This window comes from Marmota marmota, unplaced genomic scaffold, assembly GCF_001458135.2.
Source record: "Marmota marmota marmota unplaced genomic scaffold, marMar, whole genome shotgun sequence".
Taxonomy (NCBI): domain Eukaryota; kingdom Metazoa; phylum Chordata; class Mammalia; order Rodentia; family Sciuridae; genus Marmota; species Marmota marmota.
In genome coordinates, this window is record NW_025999990.1 from 40,080,152 (window position 1) to 40,104,352 (window position 24,201).

The 24,201-nt window shown below is 33.7% G+C and overlaps 1 protein-coding gene across 2 annotated transcripts in view; it reads right to left on the reverse strand.

Moving 5' to 3' along the window:
• Positions 1–1,964: 1,964 nt before the first annotated feature.
• The window catches only part of Impact (impact RWD domain protein), a 28,220-nt gene continuing 5,983 nt past the window's right edge, over positions 1,965–24,201 (reverse strand). The window contains exons 4-11 of one of the 2 annotated variants that reach the window (XM_048806413.1): positions 18,858–18,943; positions 14,789–14,911; positions 12,926–13,023; positions 9,991–10,064; positions 8,317–8,394; positions 6,909–6,999; positions 5,464–5,598; positions 1,965–4,490 (exon numbers count right to left, since the gene is read on the reverse strand). In XM_048806413.1, coding sequence (XP_048662370.1) covers positions 4,422–4,490; positions 5,464–5,598; positions 6,909–6,999; positions 8,317–8,394; positions 9,991–10,064; positions 12,926–13,023; positions 14,789–14,911; positions 18,858–18,943 — 754 coding nt within the window. In that variant the 3' untranslated portion in view covers positions 1,965–4,421. The remainder of the gene's footprint in view (positions 4,491–5,463; positions 5,599–6,908; positions 7,000–8,316; positions 8,395–9,990; positions 10,065–12,925; positions 13,024–14,788; positions 14,912–18,857; positions 18,944–24,201) is intronic. The other variant, XM_015482469.2, reaches the window with a different exon arrangement.

A 24,201-nucleotide genomic window follows, 5' to 3' on the forward strand; every position in this document is an offset into this window, starting at 1 on the left:
CCAGGATCATATGCAATTTGTTGCTGCTGATCCTCATAAGGTCCCTTTCCTAACAACATATCTAGATTTCTCTGAGGATAACCAGCTGCTGCATTTCGCCTAGCCGTCTCCTTGCAAAATTCCTCATTGGCAACCTTCCATAACAGGTATTGTCCTCCATTTAGCACAGCTTTACACATATTAGCCCAATCTGCTGGCGTCATGTTCAAGTTGTTAATGGATTCGACCATGCTTACAGTGAAGGGTGCTTGAGGACCATAGGTTGTTACAGCCTCTTTTAGCTGCTTCACTGTTTTGAAATTTAAAACTTGGTAAAATCGCTGCCCTCCTGCCTCAAATACAGGGCATGTTAATATTTGAGATCTTGTCTCAGGATCCCAACTATCAACTGCGGGGGTTGGGGACCTCCCAGCATATGGAGGTGGCCTTGTTAGTTGGACACTTACGTCCTCTGGTGATAGAAAGGTGTTAGTAGCAGTCTCCTGTTGTAACTTTCCCCCTGATGGCTTTTTCTGTTTTACACTTTCTTTCTCTGTCTGACTAGCTTGAGAGGCCTTCTCTTTTACTTGAATCTTTTCCTCTGTCTGACTAACTTGAGAGACCTTCTCTTTTACTTGAATCATTATGTCTTCTTCTTCCTCTACCATTGTCTGAACTGAAGGCTTTGGACTAAGCAAACAAGATATGAACGTCCACAATGGCAATGTGCCAACTGGCAGAGTCCCTGGGCTTTTCTTTTCTATTCTTTTTAAATCTTCACCATGATGGTTCCATTGTGATATATTTAACAACTCCTCCTTAAAAAGCCATGGGCTACATTTTTGTATTGTATCAACGTATGCCCTGATTGTTCTTGATTTTACTGAGATGCCTCCTTCCTCTAACAATTTACTTAACACTCTTTCAGTTTGTTTTTTACTAATTTCTGATCCCGTATTTCTACTATAATACAACCCAACAAGATAACGCCTAACAAAACTGAAACAGAGTGAAACAAAATTGGAACAACACAAAATCATTATAATAGCCTCCTGAAATGTCCATCCGTCCTTTCTCCCTATCTGTTCCTCAGATGTGAGCGGTTTTTCTTCCATCTTACACATCTCCAGGGACAGGCAACTTAAAACAAAAGTGAAACAAAATAACAAAAGAAGAATCTTAAAATGGCTACCCATCCTCTTGCCCTGCCCTCAGGGGCGAGCAGTTCACTTACCCTCAGTCGCTCCCCGTGCGAGCCACCAAATGCCGCAGTCTGGCTGGGCACAATCAGGAGCCACTTGTCAAAAGAAACTAACTTTATTTTTAGAACCACACACGCCAAACAAAACAGCCTCTCAGGAAAAACCCTCAGAGCCTCAACTGCCACCACCGGCTTTCCACAAGCCTCTCTCTCCCACACAAGCCTCTCTCCACCTCCCACAATCCTCCTGCTCTTGAGGCCGATTGGCTGGGTAACGTGGGCGGAGCCAAAAAAAAGTCCCCCAATGAGCAGCTCCGTGGTCTGAAAGGGCAGGGAAACAGTCCAATGAGCATCACCGCAGAGGAGCCAATCAGCTAGATGTTGCTGGGGCCGAGGAGCCAATCAGCTAGATGTTGCTGGGGCCGCTGTGAGCCAATCATCAGCCGGCAGCTGGAAGTTTGCTGGCAGCTGGAAGTTTGCTGGGGCCCCTTTGGCTGTGGCTCTCAACAGGGTATAATTGATAAAACTTTTCTAGAGAGAATTTGGGCTAAACCAATCAAGAGCTAACAGAATGTGTAAACATTTGAACAAGGAACTCCATTTCTAGTTTTTCATAAGGGCATAATCAGAAATGCATACAAAAATTTGCATACAATGATGCAGTTTTCCACATTTGTTTGTAATAGTGAAAAGGTGAGAAAACTTAAAAACTGGAAATAACTAGGGGACTAGTTTGTATATAATGGCATACCAAGAAGATAGAATACAATGCAGCCATAAGAAGTTAAGCCATAGAAGAATATTTATTGACATGGGAAAATGTTAACAATATACTTCTATATGAAATATGTAGGATACAAAACAGTATATACAGTTTAATACCATTTTATGGAAAGAAAAATAGCCATATATACAAAATCATGCATAAGAAAAAATAATAAATGTACATACCAAATGTTTATAATGATTATCTCTATTGTGAAATTAGAAGTGATTATACAATTTTCTCATTAAATTTCACCTGCCCTGCAAACAGTATCCAGTTTATGCTTTTCTTTCTTGGTTGTGATTAGTTTGACATAATTCTCTTTAAACAGGCTGTTTCATGATCCATACCCTCAAGAACATACTTTTGGTACAGCTGTTGCTATCCCCATTTAAAAAGTATATGTGACTTGCTTTTATGTACTGGGATAAGGAGAATATTTTTAACTAACAGAACAGACTACAAAACATTATAGATCTATCCATAGCATAGATCTAGTTAAGAAAATTATTACCTGGATAATCAGAAATCCTCTATTTAATAGAAATTTCAAATAGAGATAAAAACATAATTTCATTAGGGTTTTCATTAATGATAGACTGTGAAATACTCTACCATTAATGAAGGGTATGATGAAGAATTTTGAATCTCTCCTCTCACCAGCTGACTTTAGGAAAAGAGATTTGGGGGTTTTTTATTCAGTAAAATATGGTTAGTAATTTTGTAAAAAGAATCAAAAATAAGATTTTTTTAAAGAGAAAATGAGATAATACATATAAGAGATGTTTTGTTTTCTGTAAAAACCCAAATAATGCTACATAAAATATCAAGAAAGAAATTAAAATCAACTCAGATTTGTTATTCTGCAGGAAATGTTTGCTATTTCTTCACCCTTCAGTTTTGACATACCAATATTGTAAAATTATTCTAATGTTAATAAACAGCCTCTAATTTCTTCAATAATTTTAACAATTAATACATAGGACGTACTTAACATTTCATGGAAACCAAGGTAAGTGCTCCAAATACATATAAGTTATCCTTTGAATTTTGATAACTCATAACATTAAATAATGCTGAAAAATAAGATTTTATATCTCCAAATTCATCCTAGTGTAAAGTTGTTTACTTGATTATTACTAGAAATCCCTAGTTGGCACTTTTAAAGGTGAAATATTAAAGAAAAAAAGAAAAAAATCTGTCCAGCCTCTGATGTTTTCCATGCTCTAGTACCATTTCAAAGTTGCCTCCTAATTTCTGTCCTCTCCCTTGGGAGAAGAATGCCAGACAAATCTGTGATCGACTGAGTAACTGTTAACAATTGTAATCATATCTGAAAGGGAAAAAGTTCACAACTTTTTATATCTCAAAGGTAAATTTACTGTCTAGAAGTAATTTTCATAAAATATTAATTTTTTTAAAAAGGACGACTTGCTAAGAATAGAAAAAAAAAAAAGGATTCTGTTTTCCAACTTAAAGATTTGTTCCTCTTCTCTCTACAAAATCATGGAACTGGAAAAGCTTGCTGGAGCACTGATGGGAAATGTATATCAAATTTATAACATACTCATGGCCTTACTCCAGTGTCATTCTGACACCTCTATCCCATTATACAAATGTCCCATTAAACATAGTATAGCTTCTAGCATGGTTCTAATTTCTCAATGAGGATCACAAGAAAGGTACTTTGGGGTTGTTAAAAGAAACCAGAATATTACATCAACACATTTCAGGGATGAAAGGAGCCTACTGATACTCCATATTCATTGTTTAACATTACGAGAATTAAATGAAAAAAGGCTGCAACTAGAAAATCACTTCATGAAATTACACAATCACCAATTTGTGACAGAAATCGAGGCATAACACTTAGGCTAACAAATATGTTAGATGAATTATCACTTTGACACATAACTGCAGATGGATACTGCTGGATTTTCACTTAATCAATTACTCAATGATGAACACTATAAAATGACAAGTGACATACTTATGAACTGAAATCACAAGAAGAAACTCTCCAAGATCAATCTTCAATGAGCTCCTATTCCAATAAGCCATAAAGAGCAGTAAAAGGCAATATTCATTTAACAGTGTGAGAATCCCTATGACAAGAAATCGGGTATTTATATTCCTCTGGAGACATTTCTTCCCCACCTAACAAAGGCACTTGTCATGTACTGAAATGGACAGTTAATTCTGGTACTGCCCTGGGCAACTGTTACCTTCGTAAAATTAGATGAAGTGATGATTAAGTTCAGATTAATTCTTCCAAATAAGCCTAAAACATACATGAATATAAAATAAGTTCTCTATTTTTGGCATATGATATAACCAAGAAGGAAAAGATAATGCTGGTGTCCACAATGAATTGACTGACTTGAGCAGTCGAGGATATTCTCTCTGTACATTATATTCCTTGATGACTATGGAATGTGTGTATAGGCAAATTAACCTTTCATATAGTTTCAGGTTTTAATGTTCACTCCTCTTCTTGTCTTTTTTTACCTTTTTGTTCTTTCCCAAACCCTTAGAGGATTCCTCCTGAAAAAGACACAAATCAGTGCAGCATCATTCACATGATGATGAAAGCTTACATGTAATCATAAATATAGTCTATATATAATGGTGAGGGTATAACTACTTTGATATTTTTTTTGTGTGTCTTACAGGGCAGTTTCACTTAGTTTATTATAGCATTTTCAAGGCCATCAAGGATAATCAAGATAAATAGTGTTTAGTAGATTTATATTTGAATAATTTCAACATTATTTAATCTATTTCCATTTTCCCAAGTAAAGCAATAAAGCTTAATAAAATAGATACGAACACACTTAAAACATGAAACAAAATAAACTCAAGAGTATAAAGAAGAAAGTATCTAAAGGCATGCCCGGGGCAAAGGAAGACACTAACAGAATTTTAGAATTTTATAGATGTTTAAAGAACACCTAGTCCCATGTGACATTTACCTACAATCTCTTTGGGCCTCAATTTTAGTGGAAAACTAGTTGGTTGTTAAAAAGTTTTCCTAATGTAAACTCCATGAACCTATAAAATCAGTACTCAAAGAGATGAAGTGATCTGTTCAAGGTCACATGACTATCCTGTTCTGACTAGGGTCTAAGGGTCCAGTTTCCTAGTCTAAAGATTTTACTAATAATGTACCATTCACACTCTGATTCATTCTTAATTTTCTTAAGAAACTAGATACTGGGGCTTGGAATGTAGTTCAGTGGTACAGTGCTTGCCCAGCATATGCAAGGCCCTGGGTATGATCCCTAGCACCACACACACCTGTAATCCCAGCAGGTCAGAAGGCAGAGCAGGAAGATCCCAAGCTCAAGGCCAGCCTCAGCAATTTAGCAAGGCCCTAAGCAACTTAGTGAGACCCAGTCTCAATATAAAAAGCAAACAGGGCTGGGGATGTAACTCAGTGGTAAAGTGCTCCTGGGTTCAACCCCCAATGATAACAACAATAAAAAGACAAACAAACTAGATATCAATAACAACTTACAGGTGAACTTGTATAGTTCTTCTCCACCAGTATGTTTCTGGCACAGTTGTTGATATGTTTAAAGCGATCTGGTCCTAGCAGAATCCCTCCATACCAGCGTGATACTACCACCATGACATTCCTCACATTCAAAATCTGTTATTTCCAGAAGCATAATTAGATACACAGATAAACATGTACAAATGTGTTTTTAAAAAGAAGGAAATAACCCACATATAAAATTGCACATAAAATTTCCCAGTGATCTTAATGGCAGAGTCATATGAGTATGCACTAAGATATCTAACAATTCAAGGGTAACACATTGGAATAGAAGGGGATTTGGAAAACCAAAACCATGTTCCAGTGTCCTTCAATTCCAAACTTTGGGGCAACATGGCAGAGTAAACAGGAGGGGAGACCATGCAGGCAGAGTTTTAATTCCTGATGACTTCAACCACAATAGCACATTTTAGGTAGTCTTTTTACCACTAGGCCAAAATGACAAAAAAATAAAATAAAACAGTCTGCTTCTGAACAAGCTCTGGGAGAAAATGGGCTGCACACGTAATCTAATGCCTACCAATAAAGTCTTCATCAGTTTGACATTTGTCAAATGCCGCCCTTAAAGTGAAGCCCACCAATGTACAGGCCCACATCAGAGTTCCTATTCAAGGGAAAGGCTTAGTTAAGAAACAAAGCTCCATAGACTTTAGCAGAAGAAACCACAGTAACTACCTTAGGAAAAAAACAATCCATTCTTAAAATTAATGCACAATCAATGATCACCAGACAGATGAAGAAAATCCAGCAGCATGAAAGAGAAAGGACAAGATAAACAAACTAAAATGGATCAGGAAACATTTAAGGGTGAGGACATCTGGGGGAAAAAAGCTCTAATTAATATATGTAGAGAAATTTAGAAGATAATGCATCCATAAAACCAGAACAGGATTCTATGAAAAAAGAAAAATAGTGAGCAAGAAAAACTTTTAAGAATTAAATACATGGTTGCTAAAAAATTTTTTTTTTCTTAATTCAACAGAAACTTTGAAAGACAGTTAAGAAAATGTCTTAGAACATAAAGACTATGAGATGGACAAGTTAATTTTTTAAAAGAAACATTTTCCATTAATACAGAAGTTCTAATATTCAACTAATAGGAGATCCACAAAGATAAAACAGAAAAGAGAAGAGGAAACTGTCCTAGAGAGAGAGAAAGAGAGAGTGTTTCCTTAAAGTTGAAGAAAATCTTCTATTGTCTATACCTTGAAAACAAAGCACTGGTTATAAACCATTTGCTTTCTCCCCTGTAACCAATCATTAAAATTTTCAGTTGATGTTTAAAAATTAACTATTAATTTATAACATTTAACTGACTTATTTATTCCTAAATGGAGCTCTTTTATTGAGAAATTTTATGGCTTGTACAGAATAGGTCTCACAAAGTTTAACTTAACACCTACCTCCATGAGATGGAGAAGACGCCCGCCAGCTGCTGTTTCCCCATCATCCTCACAGTCCTGCAAGAAGGTCTGTTTATCCTCACAATATATCCTAGAAATACATGTAACGAGGTTACACTCTGAAACTGAAAGTATTATAGTGGAAGTCACTCGATACTTGTTGTAATCAATTTGATTACTTCCAAAATTTTTGTTTTAAAAAATTGTTCTTGAAAATTCATGGATAATTTACTATCCAGTATGTTTCACCTTTTTAAAAAATATATATATTTAGAAAAACTAAGAGTCAAAGGTGTCTCCTGTATATCAGAGATGCTACTTTTATGGGAAATTTAATCTACACACGACATTTCCCTTAACATCAAATCCATGAGTAATAAAGAGCATTCACTGAAAAATATTTATTGAGAATATACTATATAGAAATATAATGATAATCACTACAAAATGGTATAAAAAAATAACAGCATACTCCTGTCTTCAAAAAGCCTAAGATTCAGTGAAACAAAAATCACATAAGATTAATACAACCATAAGTCAGTATTTCATATTTTCCTCTCATTCCATCCATCAATCATTTCTTTCTTTTCCCCTTTCTAAGTAGGAATTAAAAGACTTATTTTTCTCTTTAAAATCTGTTCCAGGATGCTTATCAATATTAGAGATAATCATGGTATTTTTATCATTTAAGTCACTGGAAAAGTTATTCAGAATAATGATGCAGAGTAACATCATTATTAGTAGAATAACCTTGTCAAATAAGTGTTATAGGTAAATATATATAAATATAAATACATTATTTATATCTTTTATATTGTTTTATATTTATAGTTAACAAATAAGCATATTAAATATAAAATATATAACATATTTATTAGTGTGTTCTTGTGTAGTACCAGTTTAGGCCTGCCATCTAGTGGATTTTTTAGGCCCCTACAATGATATCATGTGAAATGACTAATGTGGTAAAGATACCTGCCCAACTACAGCCATAAAATGTTGGGGACTTTTAAAATAAACATAAAAAGCTATAAAAGCTCATCTACATACATAATTCAATTATATTAACCATAGATTACAGTAATAATATTCATTCATTCATCCTTCCATCCATTTATCTATTCATCCATTCATTTATTCATCCAAAAATACTGACTACTTACTATGAGCAGGCTCTATTTTTATTCACAGTTGACCTCATATAAGGAAAAGTGAATTAGTACTATTAAACAAAAATTTATATGACAAATTTAAGAATGACGAAAAGAAGCCAGGGGTTGGTTTAGATTAGATTTGCAATTATAATCTAATCCCATTATTTTATGGAACAAATGAAGAAAATTTGACTATTTAAATCAGTACTGTTAGATTATAGGGAAAAAAAGGATCTATAGAAATTTTCACTAACCCTTTCCTCACATGCCAGGAAGATGATGACACAGCATCCAACAGCTGTGTGTACAGTAGCCTGAAGAACGCCCCACAACTACAAAAGGAACACAGCCCAGTACCAGGCAGTGACGTCTTAAAAGGACCCTATGCATTCAAAATATACAACTCAAAGTCAAAAAAGTTCATTGTTTCTACTCCCAATGGGTTCCCCAAGCCTCCACTTAGTGTCTTTTTAGTGATACACAATCCTGACAAGTTCAGTTCTTTCATTTCCAAAAATCAATTACAGAAGGGAGGCTGAGGAAGAAATAATCAGAAAACTGGGGCCTGAAACAGAATAATCAGCACATATTTTTTGATAACTTGGGTCAACATTATGTACAAGGTTGTTGAAGCCACATAGGAATAAAATAAAAAGAAGTAAAATTGAATTACATTTATTTTAATTATTAATCATGTAACAATAGGATCTTTAAAAAGATAATATTTGGTACAATTGCTGAAATAATCATAATTAATTTACATAAACTGTTAAGTGTGCACTAAATAAGCATGTGGAATTAACAAATGGTAACTATTATTAATAATTTTTACAGCACAAACTACTGAGAGCAAAGTTTAATCATTCATTTTCACACCAATGGCCTTAAATCATTAAGAATATATTAAAATTCTGTTCAGTAATACTGTTTAGAAGAAAAGTATATAATTAATACGCATTTAGCACCACAAAAAATAAATAAATAAAATTAAAATCTCACATCTCCAAAGTACTACTTTTCAATGTGAGTTTTGAAGAGCCTAGGTTTTAAAATAGGTCTCAATCGAATTTTAATTTTGCACCAAATCCCTGTATTTATATTCTTTTATTTTAGGCCTAAACTATGTCCTTAAGTTGTCTTATGTTGCATATTAAAAAATATACCCTTTATGTCTTCATTTACAAATCAGCAGATTTGTATACATTAGTATTCAAAACTAAATGTGGTAAAAGAAGCACTCTTAATCCACTCCTCACAGGAGCGTAAACTTTTGAAAACCACCTTTGGAAAAAATTTAGCAATATGAGTGAAGTTTCAAAAATGTTCATGCTTTTTAATAATTCTACTCTTTAAGAATTTATTCTTATGCACAAGGCCCTGGGTTCAATCAATTCAATTTTGGTTCAGCACCACCAAAAATAAACAAATAAATAAATAAAATTCAGTTAAAAAAAAAATATGACTTTTTTTTCCTAATTATAGCCCATTTCACTAAAAAAAAAGTTCACGTACTATTATTATTTATAACGTTGGAAAATATGAAAAGCTAAAGCAAAAAAGAAATGTTTAAATAAATTGTGGTATGGAGCCTCAAATAAATAACAGTAATTAAAATAGTATTTATCAAGTAGTTCTAACAACCTGGGAGGATGCTTTTGTTAAATTAAGAATAAAGAATATAAGGGTAAACCACTGAAAAAAATTGTTTGCATAGAAAATATATAAAACTACAGTTGACATTTAAAGTCAGAAAATGCTAGATTTTCCCTCCAATTCTTTTTTCCCCCCTTTTCTGCAGTTTCCAAATATTCCACATAGCTATCACTATTATAATGGAAAAAAACACATATAGTGGTTTTTTAGTTATGCATCATTTCCCAACCCTTGTTTACAAATTGCATATTCCAAAAATTGTGATAATCACTTACCTATAGGCATAAATGTTGTGGGTGGCACTAGCTATTTTCTTATTCTCATACAATTTGGCAAGAACCATTTTCACCTTCAAAACAGCAATAATATAAAAAAGGTAATGTATGCTTTTCATTGGTTCTGTGAATAAATGCTAGAAAAAAAATCTTAAAGCATATTAATATTAATATTGTATTAAAATAAACAGTCTTTTAAAGCATCTTCTAGATTCTGAAAAGGCCATTTCCAAAGTTTCCTCCTCAGTGTAGGGGCAGAAATGAGTACTCTCAATCAGTATAAAAATGACCGACCTGGTATTTTTTTTAGCACTAATTATCAACAGATTAGTTTAGGCATGAACTGTCTGAGGCTTTGTATATGAAAAATTCTTACCCATACAGAGAATTTTAAATGCAAATGTAAAAACTTCTAAACATCAGCTCTGAAATTTACTCAATGTGGTAATTATATGATAATGATATGTTCCAAGTGTGATAAGTAGACTCAGGTCTTAGAAAATAACTGGCAGTTCTTTTCCATCAAAAGGGAAGAAGAGCTGGGTGTGGTGGTGCATGTTTGTAATCCCAGCAAGTCAGGAAGCTTAAGCCAAGAGGATTGCAATTTCAAGTCCAGCCTGGGGAAATTGACAAGACTCTGTCTCAATATAAAATTTAAAAAGGGTTAGAGGTGTGTCCCATTGGTATGATGTATGGTGTGCCTGCATTTAATCCCAAATACCGAGAAAAGCAGGGCAGGGGGGACAAGAAGATTCTGCTCAGAGGAAACAGCATGTGCAATACACACATGCAATATAATATGACCAGATTTAGCAAATAAAAATAAAGGACAGGGGCTGGTGTTATGACTCAGAGGTGGAGCACTTGCCTCGTGCGTGCAAGGCCCTGGGTTCGATCCTCAGTACCACATAAAAATAAATAAATAAAATAAAGGTATTGTATCCAACTAAAACTAAAAAATAAATACTAAAAAAAAAAAATAAAGAGCACTGAGTTAAGTTCAAATTTCAGATAAACAACAAATATGGATCAATATAAACAAACATAAGTAAAAATATGCTCCCATGTTATAATGTTTACCTGAAATTCAAATTTAACTAGATATTCTAAGAGAAACATAAAATGAAAGGTTCAGAAAATTTCATGTAGCTGTTATTTAAGAAGAAGAATGAGATGATATGTGTGTCAGGAATGATAAGCTAGGATCATATCGCAAAAGAAGTTTACATTTTCCCTTGTAGACAACTGAAATCAGCAAAGATTATGTATGTGAGGGAGAACGGGGGAGTGAAGAGAATAAAATGTGATCATATTTTCAGAAGACTTGTAAATGGCAAGGAGTATGAAAGAAATACTGGAGGCAGCAAAAACTGAGCTAAAATTGTACAGGCCAATTTGAACCATTAATTCCACAATCTTGTCTTTATCATTTTATAACCCTTTAGATTCTCAGACTGTGTGTGTGTGTGTGTGTGTGTGAGAGTGAGAGAGAGAGAGAGAGAGAGAGAGAGAGAGAAAGGAGAGACAGAGACACTAGGTATTGAACCTAGGGTTTTGCACATGCCAGGTAAATGCTCTGCCACTAAGCTACATTCCTAATCCTTCTTGTTTTTAATTTGAGACATTTCTGAGGCTGGCCTTGAATTTGCCATCCTCCTGCCTCAGCCTCCCAGAGTAGCTGGGATTACAGGCATGCATCACGATACCCAGCTTCAGTCAATTGATCCATAAAGTAAAGTAGGAAATGACCGCTATGATTTGTTTCAATGCTCATATAGTTTAAGTGACTATGATGAAAAACGAAAAGAGGATCCAGGATGAACAGATTCGGAAACGAATGTCTACAAGGGACCTTGATTGAAGGGTAAAGAAAAAAAACAGGATTCCAGAAGAGGAAAGACCAGAAAGCTACATCGAAAGCTTGGTTTTAATCACAAATCTATGTAGAAAAGAACTTCCTCTTCTAGAGATTAAAAGAGAAATGAAAGACCTAGTACAAAGAACTGTATTCCTAAAAGGTCTTTTCAAAGAATTTCAAGAGGAGAACAGAAAACCAAGGGAAGACACAGATCCCTAAAACTTGTGGTAAATAATGAGACATTATTATTGTTTTATTATTATTATTATTATTGTTATTATTTACTTGTATACATCAAATTGGAATTGCCTCATACATCAATTAAGTTTAACCTGGACTACATTATAGCAACAAGAAAGAAGAAAAGGATTTTTGCTAAAAAGAGAGTGAGAAGGGAAAAGACCTAGGAATAGTTTTTGATTAAAAAAGTCCCCTTTTTATCTTTTAATAGGAATAGGACACCTGAGGGAAATAAGGTATCCTAAAACCAGGAAGCAGAAAGGCCAGGAAGCAGGAAAGACTGGGCTCAGCCCTTTTGGCTACTCTTCTCTTTGTTGGGCAACTGTCAAATGAACTTAGTTTCACAGAACTCCCACTAAAAAGGGCAAATAATTCTTTTAAACCAACTATTAAGCATTATAATTTTCTGTAATGACAAAATGAGTTTTTCTTAGATTCACTGGAGGGTTAAGTCCCATTCAAGAGACCAAGTACAATTTTGAAATTTGTGACCAACAGAAACAAAACTAATCTTCTATGATTCACAGTAATTTGGGAGTAGGGAAATAGTCCCAAATAATTTTTATCTTTTTTTCTTTATTTTTTAATAATTGTTTTTAAGTTGTAGTTGGGCACAATACCTTTATTTCATTTATTTATTTTTATGTGGTACTGAGGGTGGAACCCAGCACCTCATATGTGCTAGACAAGCACTCTACTGCTGAGCCACAACCCCAGCCCCAAATAATTTTTTATCTTATGTGAAAATTAAACATTAGAGCAAAAATAAAGGTATTACTGCAAAATCATTTACTTGACTTACTTTGGCAAAATAACATCAAAGTGAGCTAACTTTACCTGTTTAGGACAAACTACAGGAGCCAAGTGGGCCTGAAAAGTACTTCTTCGGTCAGTAATAGGAATGCCATGATCAATCGGAGGTAATTCTTCTATTTCTATAAATTTAAAGAATAAACCTGCTTTATTTTTCAAAGTCCTACATTCAAATACTGAAAAATTGGCAAAGGGGGAGAGGAAATCAGGCAATAAATTTAAATTATACAGCAAATTAAAATAGCCATTAATAATTACTAAATTTTAAATTTTTTTAATTTACCAAAATTAAATTTAAATTATAATTTAAGTAAAAAGTCTCAAATGTATATAAGATAAAAATACTTGATTTATAAATGCCAATGTCACTCAGTGGAGATAGTAGGATTGAGACTCAAATCTTGAAGCATTACAGCAAACAAAGTTGGTATGACATATAATAATACGATATGTAGTTTTTTTAATAATACAATGTGTAGTTTTTAAGAGTGTAAAGATTGACAGCTGCTAATATACCCCTACTTCCTTATTCATCTATGGACACAGACCTCTGAGTTGAGAAATCTGTTACTTTAAATTGTATAGCTACAATATATCTCCTTATAACAAATATTTCCATTTCTTAAAATGGAATACATCAATACTATAGCCAAATGGTATTCCATGAAGAGTACTATGATGCCAGTTATTGTGTCTCTTCAAAAAGTTTAAGCATCATTAATTAACCCTTAAATCTGGTGAGAAATTTAACCATCCTGGTTGCTACTAACTGCCTCATTTAGGATGAAGTTAATGAAGAAAAAAAATCAGGTTTTGGTAGGATGCTATTGCCTTTTTTTTTTTTCAGTGCTAGAGAATAAACCTAGGGCCTTGTGCATTCTAAGTGCTCTACTACTGAGTTACATCCCCTGTTCTGCCCTCTTCTTGAATTGCTTTTGGCCTCTATACTGATACAAATAAATCAAATATAGCATACAAGTCAACATGAATTACTGACCTATTGGTGCTATTTATGATAACTGATTTTTCACCCTTTTTCTTTAAATGTTGGATCCTGCTTCCCAGAAGTCTTATGTCAAATCCATGAATATATAAATGATTAAAATGGAGCTACTTTGGTTGAAGCACAAGTAGGAGCTCTGGATCCTCTCGCCCGCTTTCATTTCTACTTCATGCTCTTTTGCTAGCCCTGGAGCACCACCTTTCAAAAACCTTAAACTTTCAGAATACTGTTTTTAAAAGCTACTGTAAAATAACATAGTAAACTGCTCATCTTCTAACCAAACGCATATTTCCTCTGGTCTATAAATGTTTTTGTAAGAAACTTAAAAGAAACAGATGATAATATTGAAAATTTTAAAAATATTAAACCAGAACATGCTTTCTCATATGCACATAGAGCTATATACACATCAACCTATTTATAAGTTGAATACTACTGTGAAACAAATTTGCTGAAACAAAAATTAAATTTTTAATGGTATTTTACTAGCTTTATTTCAGTAGTTCTACTTTCCATGTTACCTTATTTATGTTTGTGAGCATAGATTGAAGTCCAAAACATCAGGAGAAAGTTGAAATACAAAAACAGAATATGAACTGAAAACATTAACAGCCTTTTTTAAGTTTTGATATCTCCCATCATTAAGTCAAAACTCTATAAAGCCAGGGGAAAAAAGGAAATTTCTATTTTTTTTCCTCACCATTTTGACAGACCTGGGAAAACACCAAAATGGTCAACAGTCAGGAAAAAAATAAATCTGTCTGCAAATTAATAACTACTTCCTAACACCTGAGTGTTTACTAAATTTCCATAAGATGCCAAAGAATAATTCACAACACTATCGCCCCACACTCCTCATAAGAAACTACTTAGTGACATTATACCTGGTTGATTTTCACTGATATCAAAATCCAATGCTTTCACTGGGTTCTCTGGCTGACATGCTAAAATGAGATCGTCTTCACATTCAACATCTTCCTCTTCAGTTTTCTTCTTCACATCTGGGCCTATGTGGATATGAGACTTCATGATTACAAAAAAGCAATTATAAAATCACTCTTACATAAACATAAGGTCTTACAAATTGGTGTGAGTATACTATGTATACAACCAGAGAAATGAAAAATTGAGCTCTCTATATGTAATAATAATTGTAATGCATTCCACTGTTATATATAAATAAAAATAATTAATAATTAATTTTTTAAAAAAAATTAGGTCTTGACTCTAAACACCATTCTTCAACAGAAGGAATCAGAATTCCTCTTCCTCACAACAGAATTCCAATGAATAAATGAAGAAAACGGAGAATCATCATTAGGCAAACAACATAGTAATAACTACTGCTGACAGAATCTTCTGATGGATACTAAAATGTAAATGAAAGTTTAAGGAACAGGATATTAGCATAGCCTTGGCACATGCCTATAATCACAGCTACTCAGAAGGCCAAGGCAGAATGATCATGTCAGTCCAAAAGTTTAAGGGACATCATGTCTCAATTAAAAAAAAAAAAAAAAAAAAAAAAAAAAANGTAAAGAAAAAAAACAGGATTCCAGAAGAGGAAAGACCAGAAAGCTACATCGAAAGCTTGGTTTTAATCACAAATCTATGTAGAAAAGAACTTCCCACAAGACACAAAGGAAAAGGAAAAGTTAAAAGGTATTAATTATGATAGTTCTTTTACATGTTAACTTGGGTACCCAAGTCAGGGTACACAGATATTTGGCTAAATGCTCTTCTAGATGTTTCTGTGCAGGTATTTTTTTTAATGAGATTAATATTTAAATCAAATGACTCTGGGTAAAGCAGACTGCTCTCCATAACAAAGGTGGACCTTATTCATAAAGAATGACCTCCCCAGAAGAGTGAATTTTCCCAGCAGACTACTTTTGGACTGAAACTGCAGCATCAGTTCTTCCCTGGTTCTCCAGCTGCTGGCCTACCCTGCAGATGTTAAGACTTGAAAGCCTCCACAACTGTATAAGCCAATTCCTTAAATCTCTTTCTCTGTACACACAAAGACACACAGACATATACACACACACGAACATACCCATTTCTCTGGAAAACCCCAACACAGTAACTTAAGAGTGGAGACATCTGGCACACACCATCTTAACCAAAGGATCAAGGTAAGCATCATCAATAATACATCAGACTGATATTATGAACTCCTAGAAATGATGTATTTATACAGGACACAATATCATCTTTGTGGTATTTTTGCCAAAAATAGCTAATCTTATTCCAATCATGAGAAAACAACTAGACAAACCCAAACTGAGGGGTATTCTACAAAATACATGATCAGTACTTTTCAAAAGGGTCCAAGGTTATAAAAGTAGAGGAAAGAATGAGGAACTGATTATAGAACAGAGTAAAGAGAAGTCATAATTAAATACAATGCAGAATCCTGGACAGGGTCCTAAAGCAACAGAAAAGGCATTAGTGGAAAAACTGGTGAAATATGAATAAGCTCTTTGGTTTACTTCACAGTACTGCACTATGTTATTGATATTATAGCAAGGTAATGTATGATGTTAATAGGAAGTTAGGGTGAAGAATATAAAACAGCTCTTTGTACTATTTTGACAACTTATCTGTAAATTTGAAGTCAGTTCAATTTTTTTGGTGAGTGGGGGGTACTAGGGACATAACCAGAGGCTCTAAATCACTGAGCTACATCCCTAGCCCTTTTTATTTTTTATTTAGAGTCAAGGTCTCAATAAATTGCCAAGGATCTCACTAAGTTGCTGAGGCTTGTCTCAAACTTGTGATCCTCCTGTCTCAGCCTCCAGAGTTGCTGGGATTATAGGCATGTGCCCTGGCAAGTTAGTTCAATTTTTTTTAAAAAAATTGGAGTTATGTATAATTACTTCAAATTTAAAATTTTTATTCTAGAAAAACAATAAAGAATAAATTTGTACTTGTTAACAGTAAAATAAAGATAAACTATTCCCTAAAGAAGAAAATTCTCATCCTGATCACTATCTCTTACCCTTATTAGTTCTTCAGAATTATTATTAATCCTTCCATTTTAATGTAATATCAGCAAAAACAAATTTTTGTTTTTATTTAATTTATTTATTTTTATTTGGTGTGAGGATTGAACCCACTGCCTCGCACATGCCAGGCAAGCACTCTACCACTGAGCCACAACACCAGCCCCATGCAAAACAATTTTATTTATTTTATTTTATTTTTTGCTATTGGGGATTGAACTCAGGGGCATTCAACCACTGAGTCACATCCCCAGTCCTATTTTGTAGTTTATTTAGAGACAGGGTCTCACTGAGTTGCTTAGCACCTTGCCATTGCTGAGGCTGGCTTTGAACTCGAGATCCTCCTGCCTTAGCCTCCCGAGCACTGGATTATAGGCATGTGCCACTGCACCTGGCCCCAAAACAATTTTAAAGAAAAAACCATCAAATTTCTAAAAATTCAAAATTATGAATTATACAACACAAATCAAGAACCCTAAAACTTGAAAGAGTGACTTAACTATATACTGTGGTTGCAGGTGGAAAAAGGAAAATGTCAATTTTAAGATTAAATTTTCAAATTTCCTAAAAGTTGAGTACTCCAAACTTTGGAGTCCTAAATGTTTATTGATATACATTCCATTTCTGCACTTGTTCTAACTCTAAAGGCAGGCTGGCAGAAGTTATTACTGTTTGGGGAATTTTGAAGTCACTTTTCTCACAGATCCCTAAAATGCTGCAAAATCAGAACATGTATTATAAAAAATTGTGGAAAATATTTCAAAATTAATTATTATATGGTTTTAATATCTTTGTCATTTACCTCTGATTTTATAAAAGCAATAAAAATATCTGTCTCTATAAAAAAATGAAAAATTCTCTAAAAACATATATATACTATTATCAACTCTAAATGTAAACTAATTTTGCTGAGGGAGGCCTAAAGAATTGGTTCTCTGTAAATAACCCTCTAAACAATTAGTAAGAATAAGCTACTGGATTTTTTAAAAATCCTTTTGGCCTCCAAATTAAAAATAATTCTACCAGTGGTATCAATAAAATGCTATTTAAAAGTACTTTTAGAGTTATTTTTATCTCTAAAAAGTCTTTTGTGGTAAATGGAACAGACTACTAAATGTGAACAGGAGACATTAGAGATTTCTATGTTGTCATAAGCTTAATGAAAGATTAATAAAAAGCAAAATATCAATTTCCAAATGTTCTACAACTAGTGGTGATGGCTGAATTGTATACTAAAACCACTGAATTGTATACTTTAGAAGGGTGAATAATTATGGCATATGAATTATATTTCAAAAATTATACTCAAAATTAAATTCTATATCCTAATATTGGTCACTATTCTTTTCAGGTTTTTTTTTTTTTTCTATAAGGAGTAGATTCATTTGAAGCTAAACTCTATTTATGTAGTGCATAATTCATGAAGAATGTTATAGAGTTCATATTACCTTAATGGAAATAAAAGAGAACAGATTTGGTCATAAGTTGTTTCACCAGAAAACTATTTCTATAAAAGTATAATATGAAAATTGCTCGGTATGGTGATGCAAACGGATAATCCTGGCAGCTCGTGAGCCTGAGGTAGGAGGATCACGAATTCAAAGCCAGCCTCAGCAACTTAGCAAGGCTTTAAGCAACTTAGAGAGACCCTATCTCTAAATAAAATATAAAAAAAGGCTGGGGATGTGGCTCAGTGGTTGAGGATCCCTGAGTAATTCCCCAGTACCAAAAGAAAAAAAAGTATAATATGAAAATAAAGAAGATAACGCTTTAAAAAAAAAAAAGAATAACCATAATTACCACAGGTAAATGAACTTTCCAGGGAAATTTTTATTATATACAAACCACACACAATAAATTTTCATGTAAAACTTCAATTAGAATATCTTTGTGAAAATTTAATTACCATAATAAGTTAAAAGAGCATTGATATATTTTTCATTCCTACCTGGTTCTGTCATCTGAGATTTTTGTATTAGCACATCTCTTATTTTCTCCACCCACAGGTAAAGAATACTTTCACCAATATTCTGTCTAAACAAAATTCAAGAGAAAAAAAAATTGTTATTTCAAAAAAAATTCCCTTCTCAAATTCAAGAAAACAGAAACATATTTACAATTCAAGACATTATTTTAAAAATCTAACCATGCCTTATTCAAAAGTATTTATAAAAAGATCACCAACCCTGTATCTGAGTATTTAATATAGATTGTTTATACCAACATTTAAAATCCCAACTAACTCCAAAATTAACTTGGCTTTACTTACAATAAACAGAAGAGTTAAAACCAAAGAAGGGAAAGAAAATTTCTAAACTTGAACTGAATGCACTAGGTAGTTCTAAATGTGATTTTGCTTCTATAAGAAGATACAGTTTCAGTATTGGTGTCTAATCACTGCTTACTTTTCTAAACTTCTGAATAACTTCCAACCATTTACTCAGTACAACTTATCATTTAGGATACTTATTTCAACAAATAAAATTGCAAAGCATATGGGGAACTCCTTCATGGAGTCAATTCAGAAGATCTAAAAGATAATCAATTCAAAAGTTTTATAGCCATACCTTGTTTTTGACAAAATATCCTATTGCCTAACTGATTCCTTTGGTTACAAATAATGTTTGGCTGCCCCTGATGAAAACTGTCTCAGAGAATCACTGAGAAAAAGAAATGTGTCCTGGGTCTTAGAGACATGTCCATAGTTATGTTGCATGATGGAAACAACAATAAAGAAATGGCCAACTATCTGTTCTTTAAGTAATAACTCAAATTTTAGGTTAGTTTTAGTATGTGTTTAAAAAAATCACCCCACTACATCATAGCAATATCTTACCTTCCTTTAAAAGTTCTCCCTTGAAATTGTTCTATCATTACTCATCAGCACCCACCATTTCAAAACAAGCATGCAGAAGAAAATGAAACAAAAACTGCTTTCAAATAATTATCAAACCCTCCATATATCAACTGAGAACACTGGTGAATTTCTTTTAAACAATTTCTACTACTATCCATTCTTCTCAAAAGAGTTCATCAGACACTCAAGATAAAATGTATTAAGGACATACTAAACCCCAGGTTCATTACATACATCAACACCTTTAATCCTTATCATTGTCTTCTGTATTACTTCCCCATAACACAAATGAGAAAATAAACTTTACAGAAATATATTAACTTATCCAAGACAGTCTTCTAAGCAATTTAAGAAGCCCAAAGCTGATTTAAGAACCCAGGACTGAGGTTCAAAGCTCAGGTCAACTGTATTTTTGCTCTCCTACGGAGAGCTATGACCTTAGGTAAATAAGCTACTTGATTTTTCTGAGTCTTAGTTTCCTCATCTATAAAATGAAAGGTTTACAGCATTTTGTTTCTAAAAGTCTATAATTCTTGCTTATAAAAAATAAAAATTTGGGGGCTGGGGTTGTGGCTCAGTGGTAAAGTGCTCACCTAGCATGCATGAGGCACTGGATTCGATCCTCAGCACCACATAAATGTAAAATAAAGATATTGTGTCCACCTAAACCTTAAAAATAAATATTTTAAAAATAAATAAATAAATAATTTTAAAACAAGCTCTTAAAGTTTAAAAAAAATGAAAAACTTCAAATGAACCTCTCTCAATTTATTCAGCAAATCTTTTTTTTTTTTTTAGACAGAGAGAATTTTAATATTTATTTTTTAGTTTTCAGCAGACACAACATCTTTCTTTCTAATGCGGTGCTGGGGATCGAACCTGGGCCGCACGCATGCCAGGCGAGTACACTACCGCTTGAGCCACATCCCCAGTCCTATTCAACAAATCTTTCAAGAGCCTCTCCTATGCATCCCATACTACCTATAGACTTGTGGGTATGATAGAGTGTGAGGTGATGGGGTTTCTTTATTCATTACTTTTAATCACTACCCTAGCAAATTATTAGTTTTACATATAACTCTATTTCCTAATCTCATGCTATTGAATTCTTCACAACATCATCATCACCCTAACCAGTGACACCAGCACCTGTGTTTACTGAACATTTTCTACATAAAAGATATGTTAAAATGCTTTATGTATATTACTTTAGTTAATCCTTACATCTACTCTTTGAGACAGGAAAATCATCCCTCTGCAAATATAAACTCATATTCAGACTTAAAAAATCCTTAGAAAGATTTTTATAATTAATAAGTAATTTTTCCCCAATAACAAAGAAAATTAAACTTTCACTCCAGATTGCCTCTCCCTTGGCCCATGGCTTCCTGCAGAGGAATATAAAACAGCACTGCTGTTCAGCATCATTTATTGGCTACTTTCTTCACTAGCATTTAATAGGACTGCTATTGAAAAGCCAGCATAAGGAAGTCACAGGGTGTGAAAGACTTCCTACATAAAGTGAAATCATTCTTTCCCTTAGACCCAAAGGCCATTACTAAAAGCAGGATTGGGGTGGGGGCTGTCTATCTTTTGGTTTTTTGTTTTTGTTTTTTTTTTGCTCATAATTGTTGTTACTCTTATATTTGTATTTTCTCTAGTGACAACAGTGTATTCCTATCTTTAAAGTATCCAAGAAAATTTGGTAAGAGTGGCCTTCAAACTTTTGCTATTGTTGCAATGAAATCTTTTACAGAATCAGAAGCCAATTAAACTAACAAAAACTGAGTCCTGTATATTAAACCTCTCATCCCCTTCCTCAAAGAGCCCTAAAGGAAGTCTAAATCCTAAGAACTCTGGTACAAAATTGGAGAACTACCCATTACAGACTGAAATGTTAAAATTTTATCTACAAAGTCAAATAATAGAAAAGAAGCTAAAGATAAAAAGTCTGCAACAAAATTTGTTTAAACTTGAATAACTGATATTTTATCTGATCTATTTGTTGAATAACTCAAATAACAATCCAATCTAGAAAGAGTACAACAAAGTTACAATTCTAATTTTACCTATGGCTCTAATATGTGTAGCTTTAATTGTATAATATTTACATTTGTTGACTTTAATGGTAAAGCTCTGCACTATAATGCTATCAGCTGTGTGACCTTAAATCACCCGATCTGGGTTTCAGTCATTACATTTTCAAAATGATAAAATTGAATGAGATGAGTCTCTTAATAAGAACAACAAAAATGATGACTACTTGCTATAGTCTCAATCTTGAATGTTCCTGAAAGGGCTACTGTTAAACGCTTGGTTTAACCCTGGGGAGGGTGGCAGTCCAAGGAGGTGGCAGAGTCCTTCAGAGGTGGGGCCTAATGTGACATCCTTAGACCACTAGGCACATGTCCTTGAAGATGATTGTGAGACCCTGGCCCCTTCCTCTTTCTATTTGTTCCTGACTCATGATATAAGGAGTTGTATTCTGTCATCCACTCCCACCATGATGTATGCTGCTTCACCAGACACAAAGCAAGGGGGCCAGGCTGGAATCTCCAAACCTGTGAGCCAGCATAAACCTTGTCACTTTATAAACTGGATTATCTCAGGTATTTTGTTATAGAGATGTAAAGCTGAGTAAAGCACTGCTACTGTTAACTAAAGTACATTACATGGGTTGTGTCATTTTATTTTCACAATATTATCATCCCCAGATGATAAATTGATGACAAATTTAATGATAAATAAAATTAAATTACAAAACGCATATAATTTTCACAATATTATCATCCCCAGATAATATTCTTACAGATAAGAATACAGACATAAAAAAGTCACACTACTTCCAAAACTGACTACAGAAGCCTGGTCCAGAATAGACTTATCCTCTGCCTAAGCTTATACAGGTTACTTTCTGTTTTTATGCCTCAAGCTTTCTTTTTCTTAGAGCATTTTCTTTGGAAAACTTGTTATTGTAAATTCTTTCTCTACCTTTTAAAAATATATATGAATTGTTTTATAGAAGACCCTTGTCATATTTTATAACTCAGATACATCTCAAGAACCTGACAGACAACCCCTAGAAATACAAACCTCAAGGAAGACAGTGACCTTATCTCTCAGTCTGTGAGCCTAACTGCAAGGGGCACCATTATAATCAGTAATAACCCAAAATGTCCGATACATCCACTGATTCACCACCCCCTAACATGCAGTACTTTTCCCATAGCTCTTTCCAGACCTTAAAAACTTTCCTGCCTTTCATTTCAGAAGAGTTAGGTAGGTCCAAACTTAGCTCTGGCCTCTCCTTCCTTATCCCAATAAATTTGAAGAAAAGTCTTTCTTGTCTGTATAACTTTGTCCAGTGTAATTTCTGCTTTGACAGGCCTCACTCAACACTAAAACCTATGATTCCGTGATTCATTAAAATGTGAAGAACAGCTGGGATGTAAAGCATGTGCAAAGCCCAGCACCACAAACAACAACAATAAAAAAAGCTATAGGAAATTTAAAAAATTAATTCTCGGATTTTTAAAGTAAATGTTGTACCTTTAAGAGGTGAGGCCTGGAGGGAGATAAGTCAGATCACTGGGGACATGCCCTTGAAGGAGACAGTAGGACACCAGCTCTCTTCCTCTCTTTTTCACTTTCTAGTCATGAGATAAGTGAGAGAAGTAGTGTTCCTCCACCATGCCTACCTGCTATGATGTGTCACTAGAGGACCAGAGAAACGAGGCCAACAAAGCATAGATTGAAAACTCCAAAACTATGAGTCAAAATAAACTTTTTCTCTTCATAAACTGATTATCTCAAGTATTGTGAGAGTAAAGGAAAGCTGACTAACATGACTTGCAAAATTCCAAAAATTAACAGGTTGCCTCTCACCCAACATGATTTTGCTTTTATAGGTCCCTCTACCAGAAAAGTCCTCCCCTTTAATTACCTGGCAAGCAAAAATCTCCTTCACAACCTTATCCACATTCTCTAATTCATTACTAAAACATCAAAAAGTGTTATTGTACACAGCACTTAGTAATCTTCTCACTATATTGTATTGTTACCCATTCCTCTTAATTTTAAATCCCAAATTCCTAATAGGATGCCTAACAATGAGATGTTCCATAAATGTTTACTGGAAAAACTAGGTTTTTTTTTCTGATTTTTTCTCTCTCTCCATAAGGGGAACTAACCATAATTTATCTTTTCACCTAGGCAAAAATCAAATTTACCATTCAAAATGATGTGAAATATATGAATCTTAATGTGATAATATTTAGGATCATAAAAACTAGAATCATTAAAAATTTACATTTATGTTATGTTTAATTTTTGAAGTTGAAAAATATTTTTCACTTGATGCCCTCTGCTGGAATTAAATGGAAAATATGATTAAAATTTGTCACAGAAAATTTTATTGTTGTTGTAATGAGGCTCA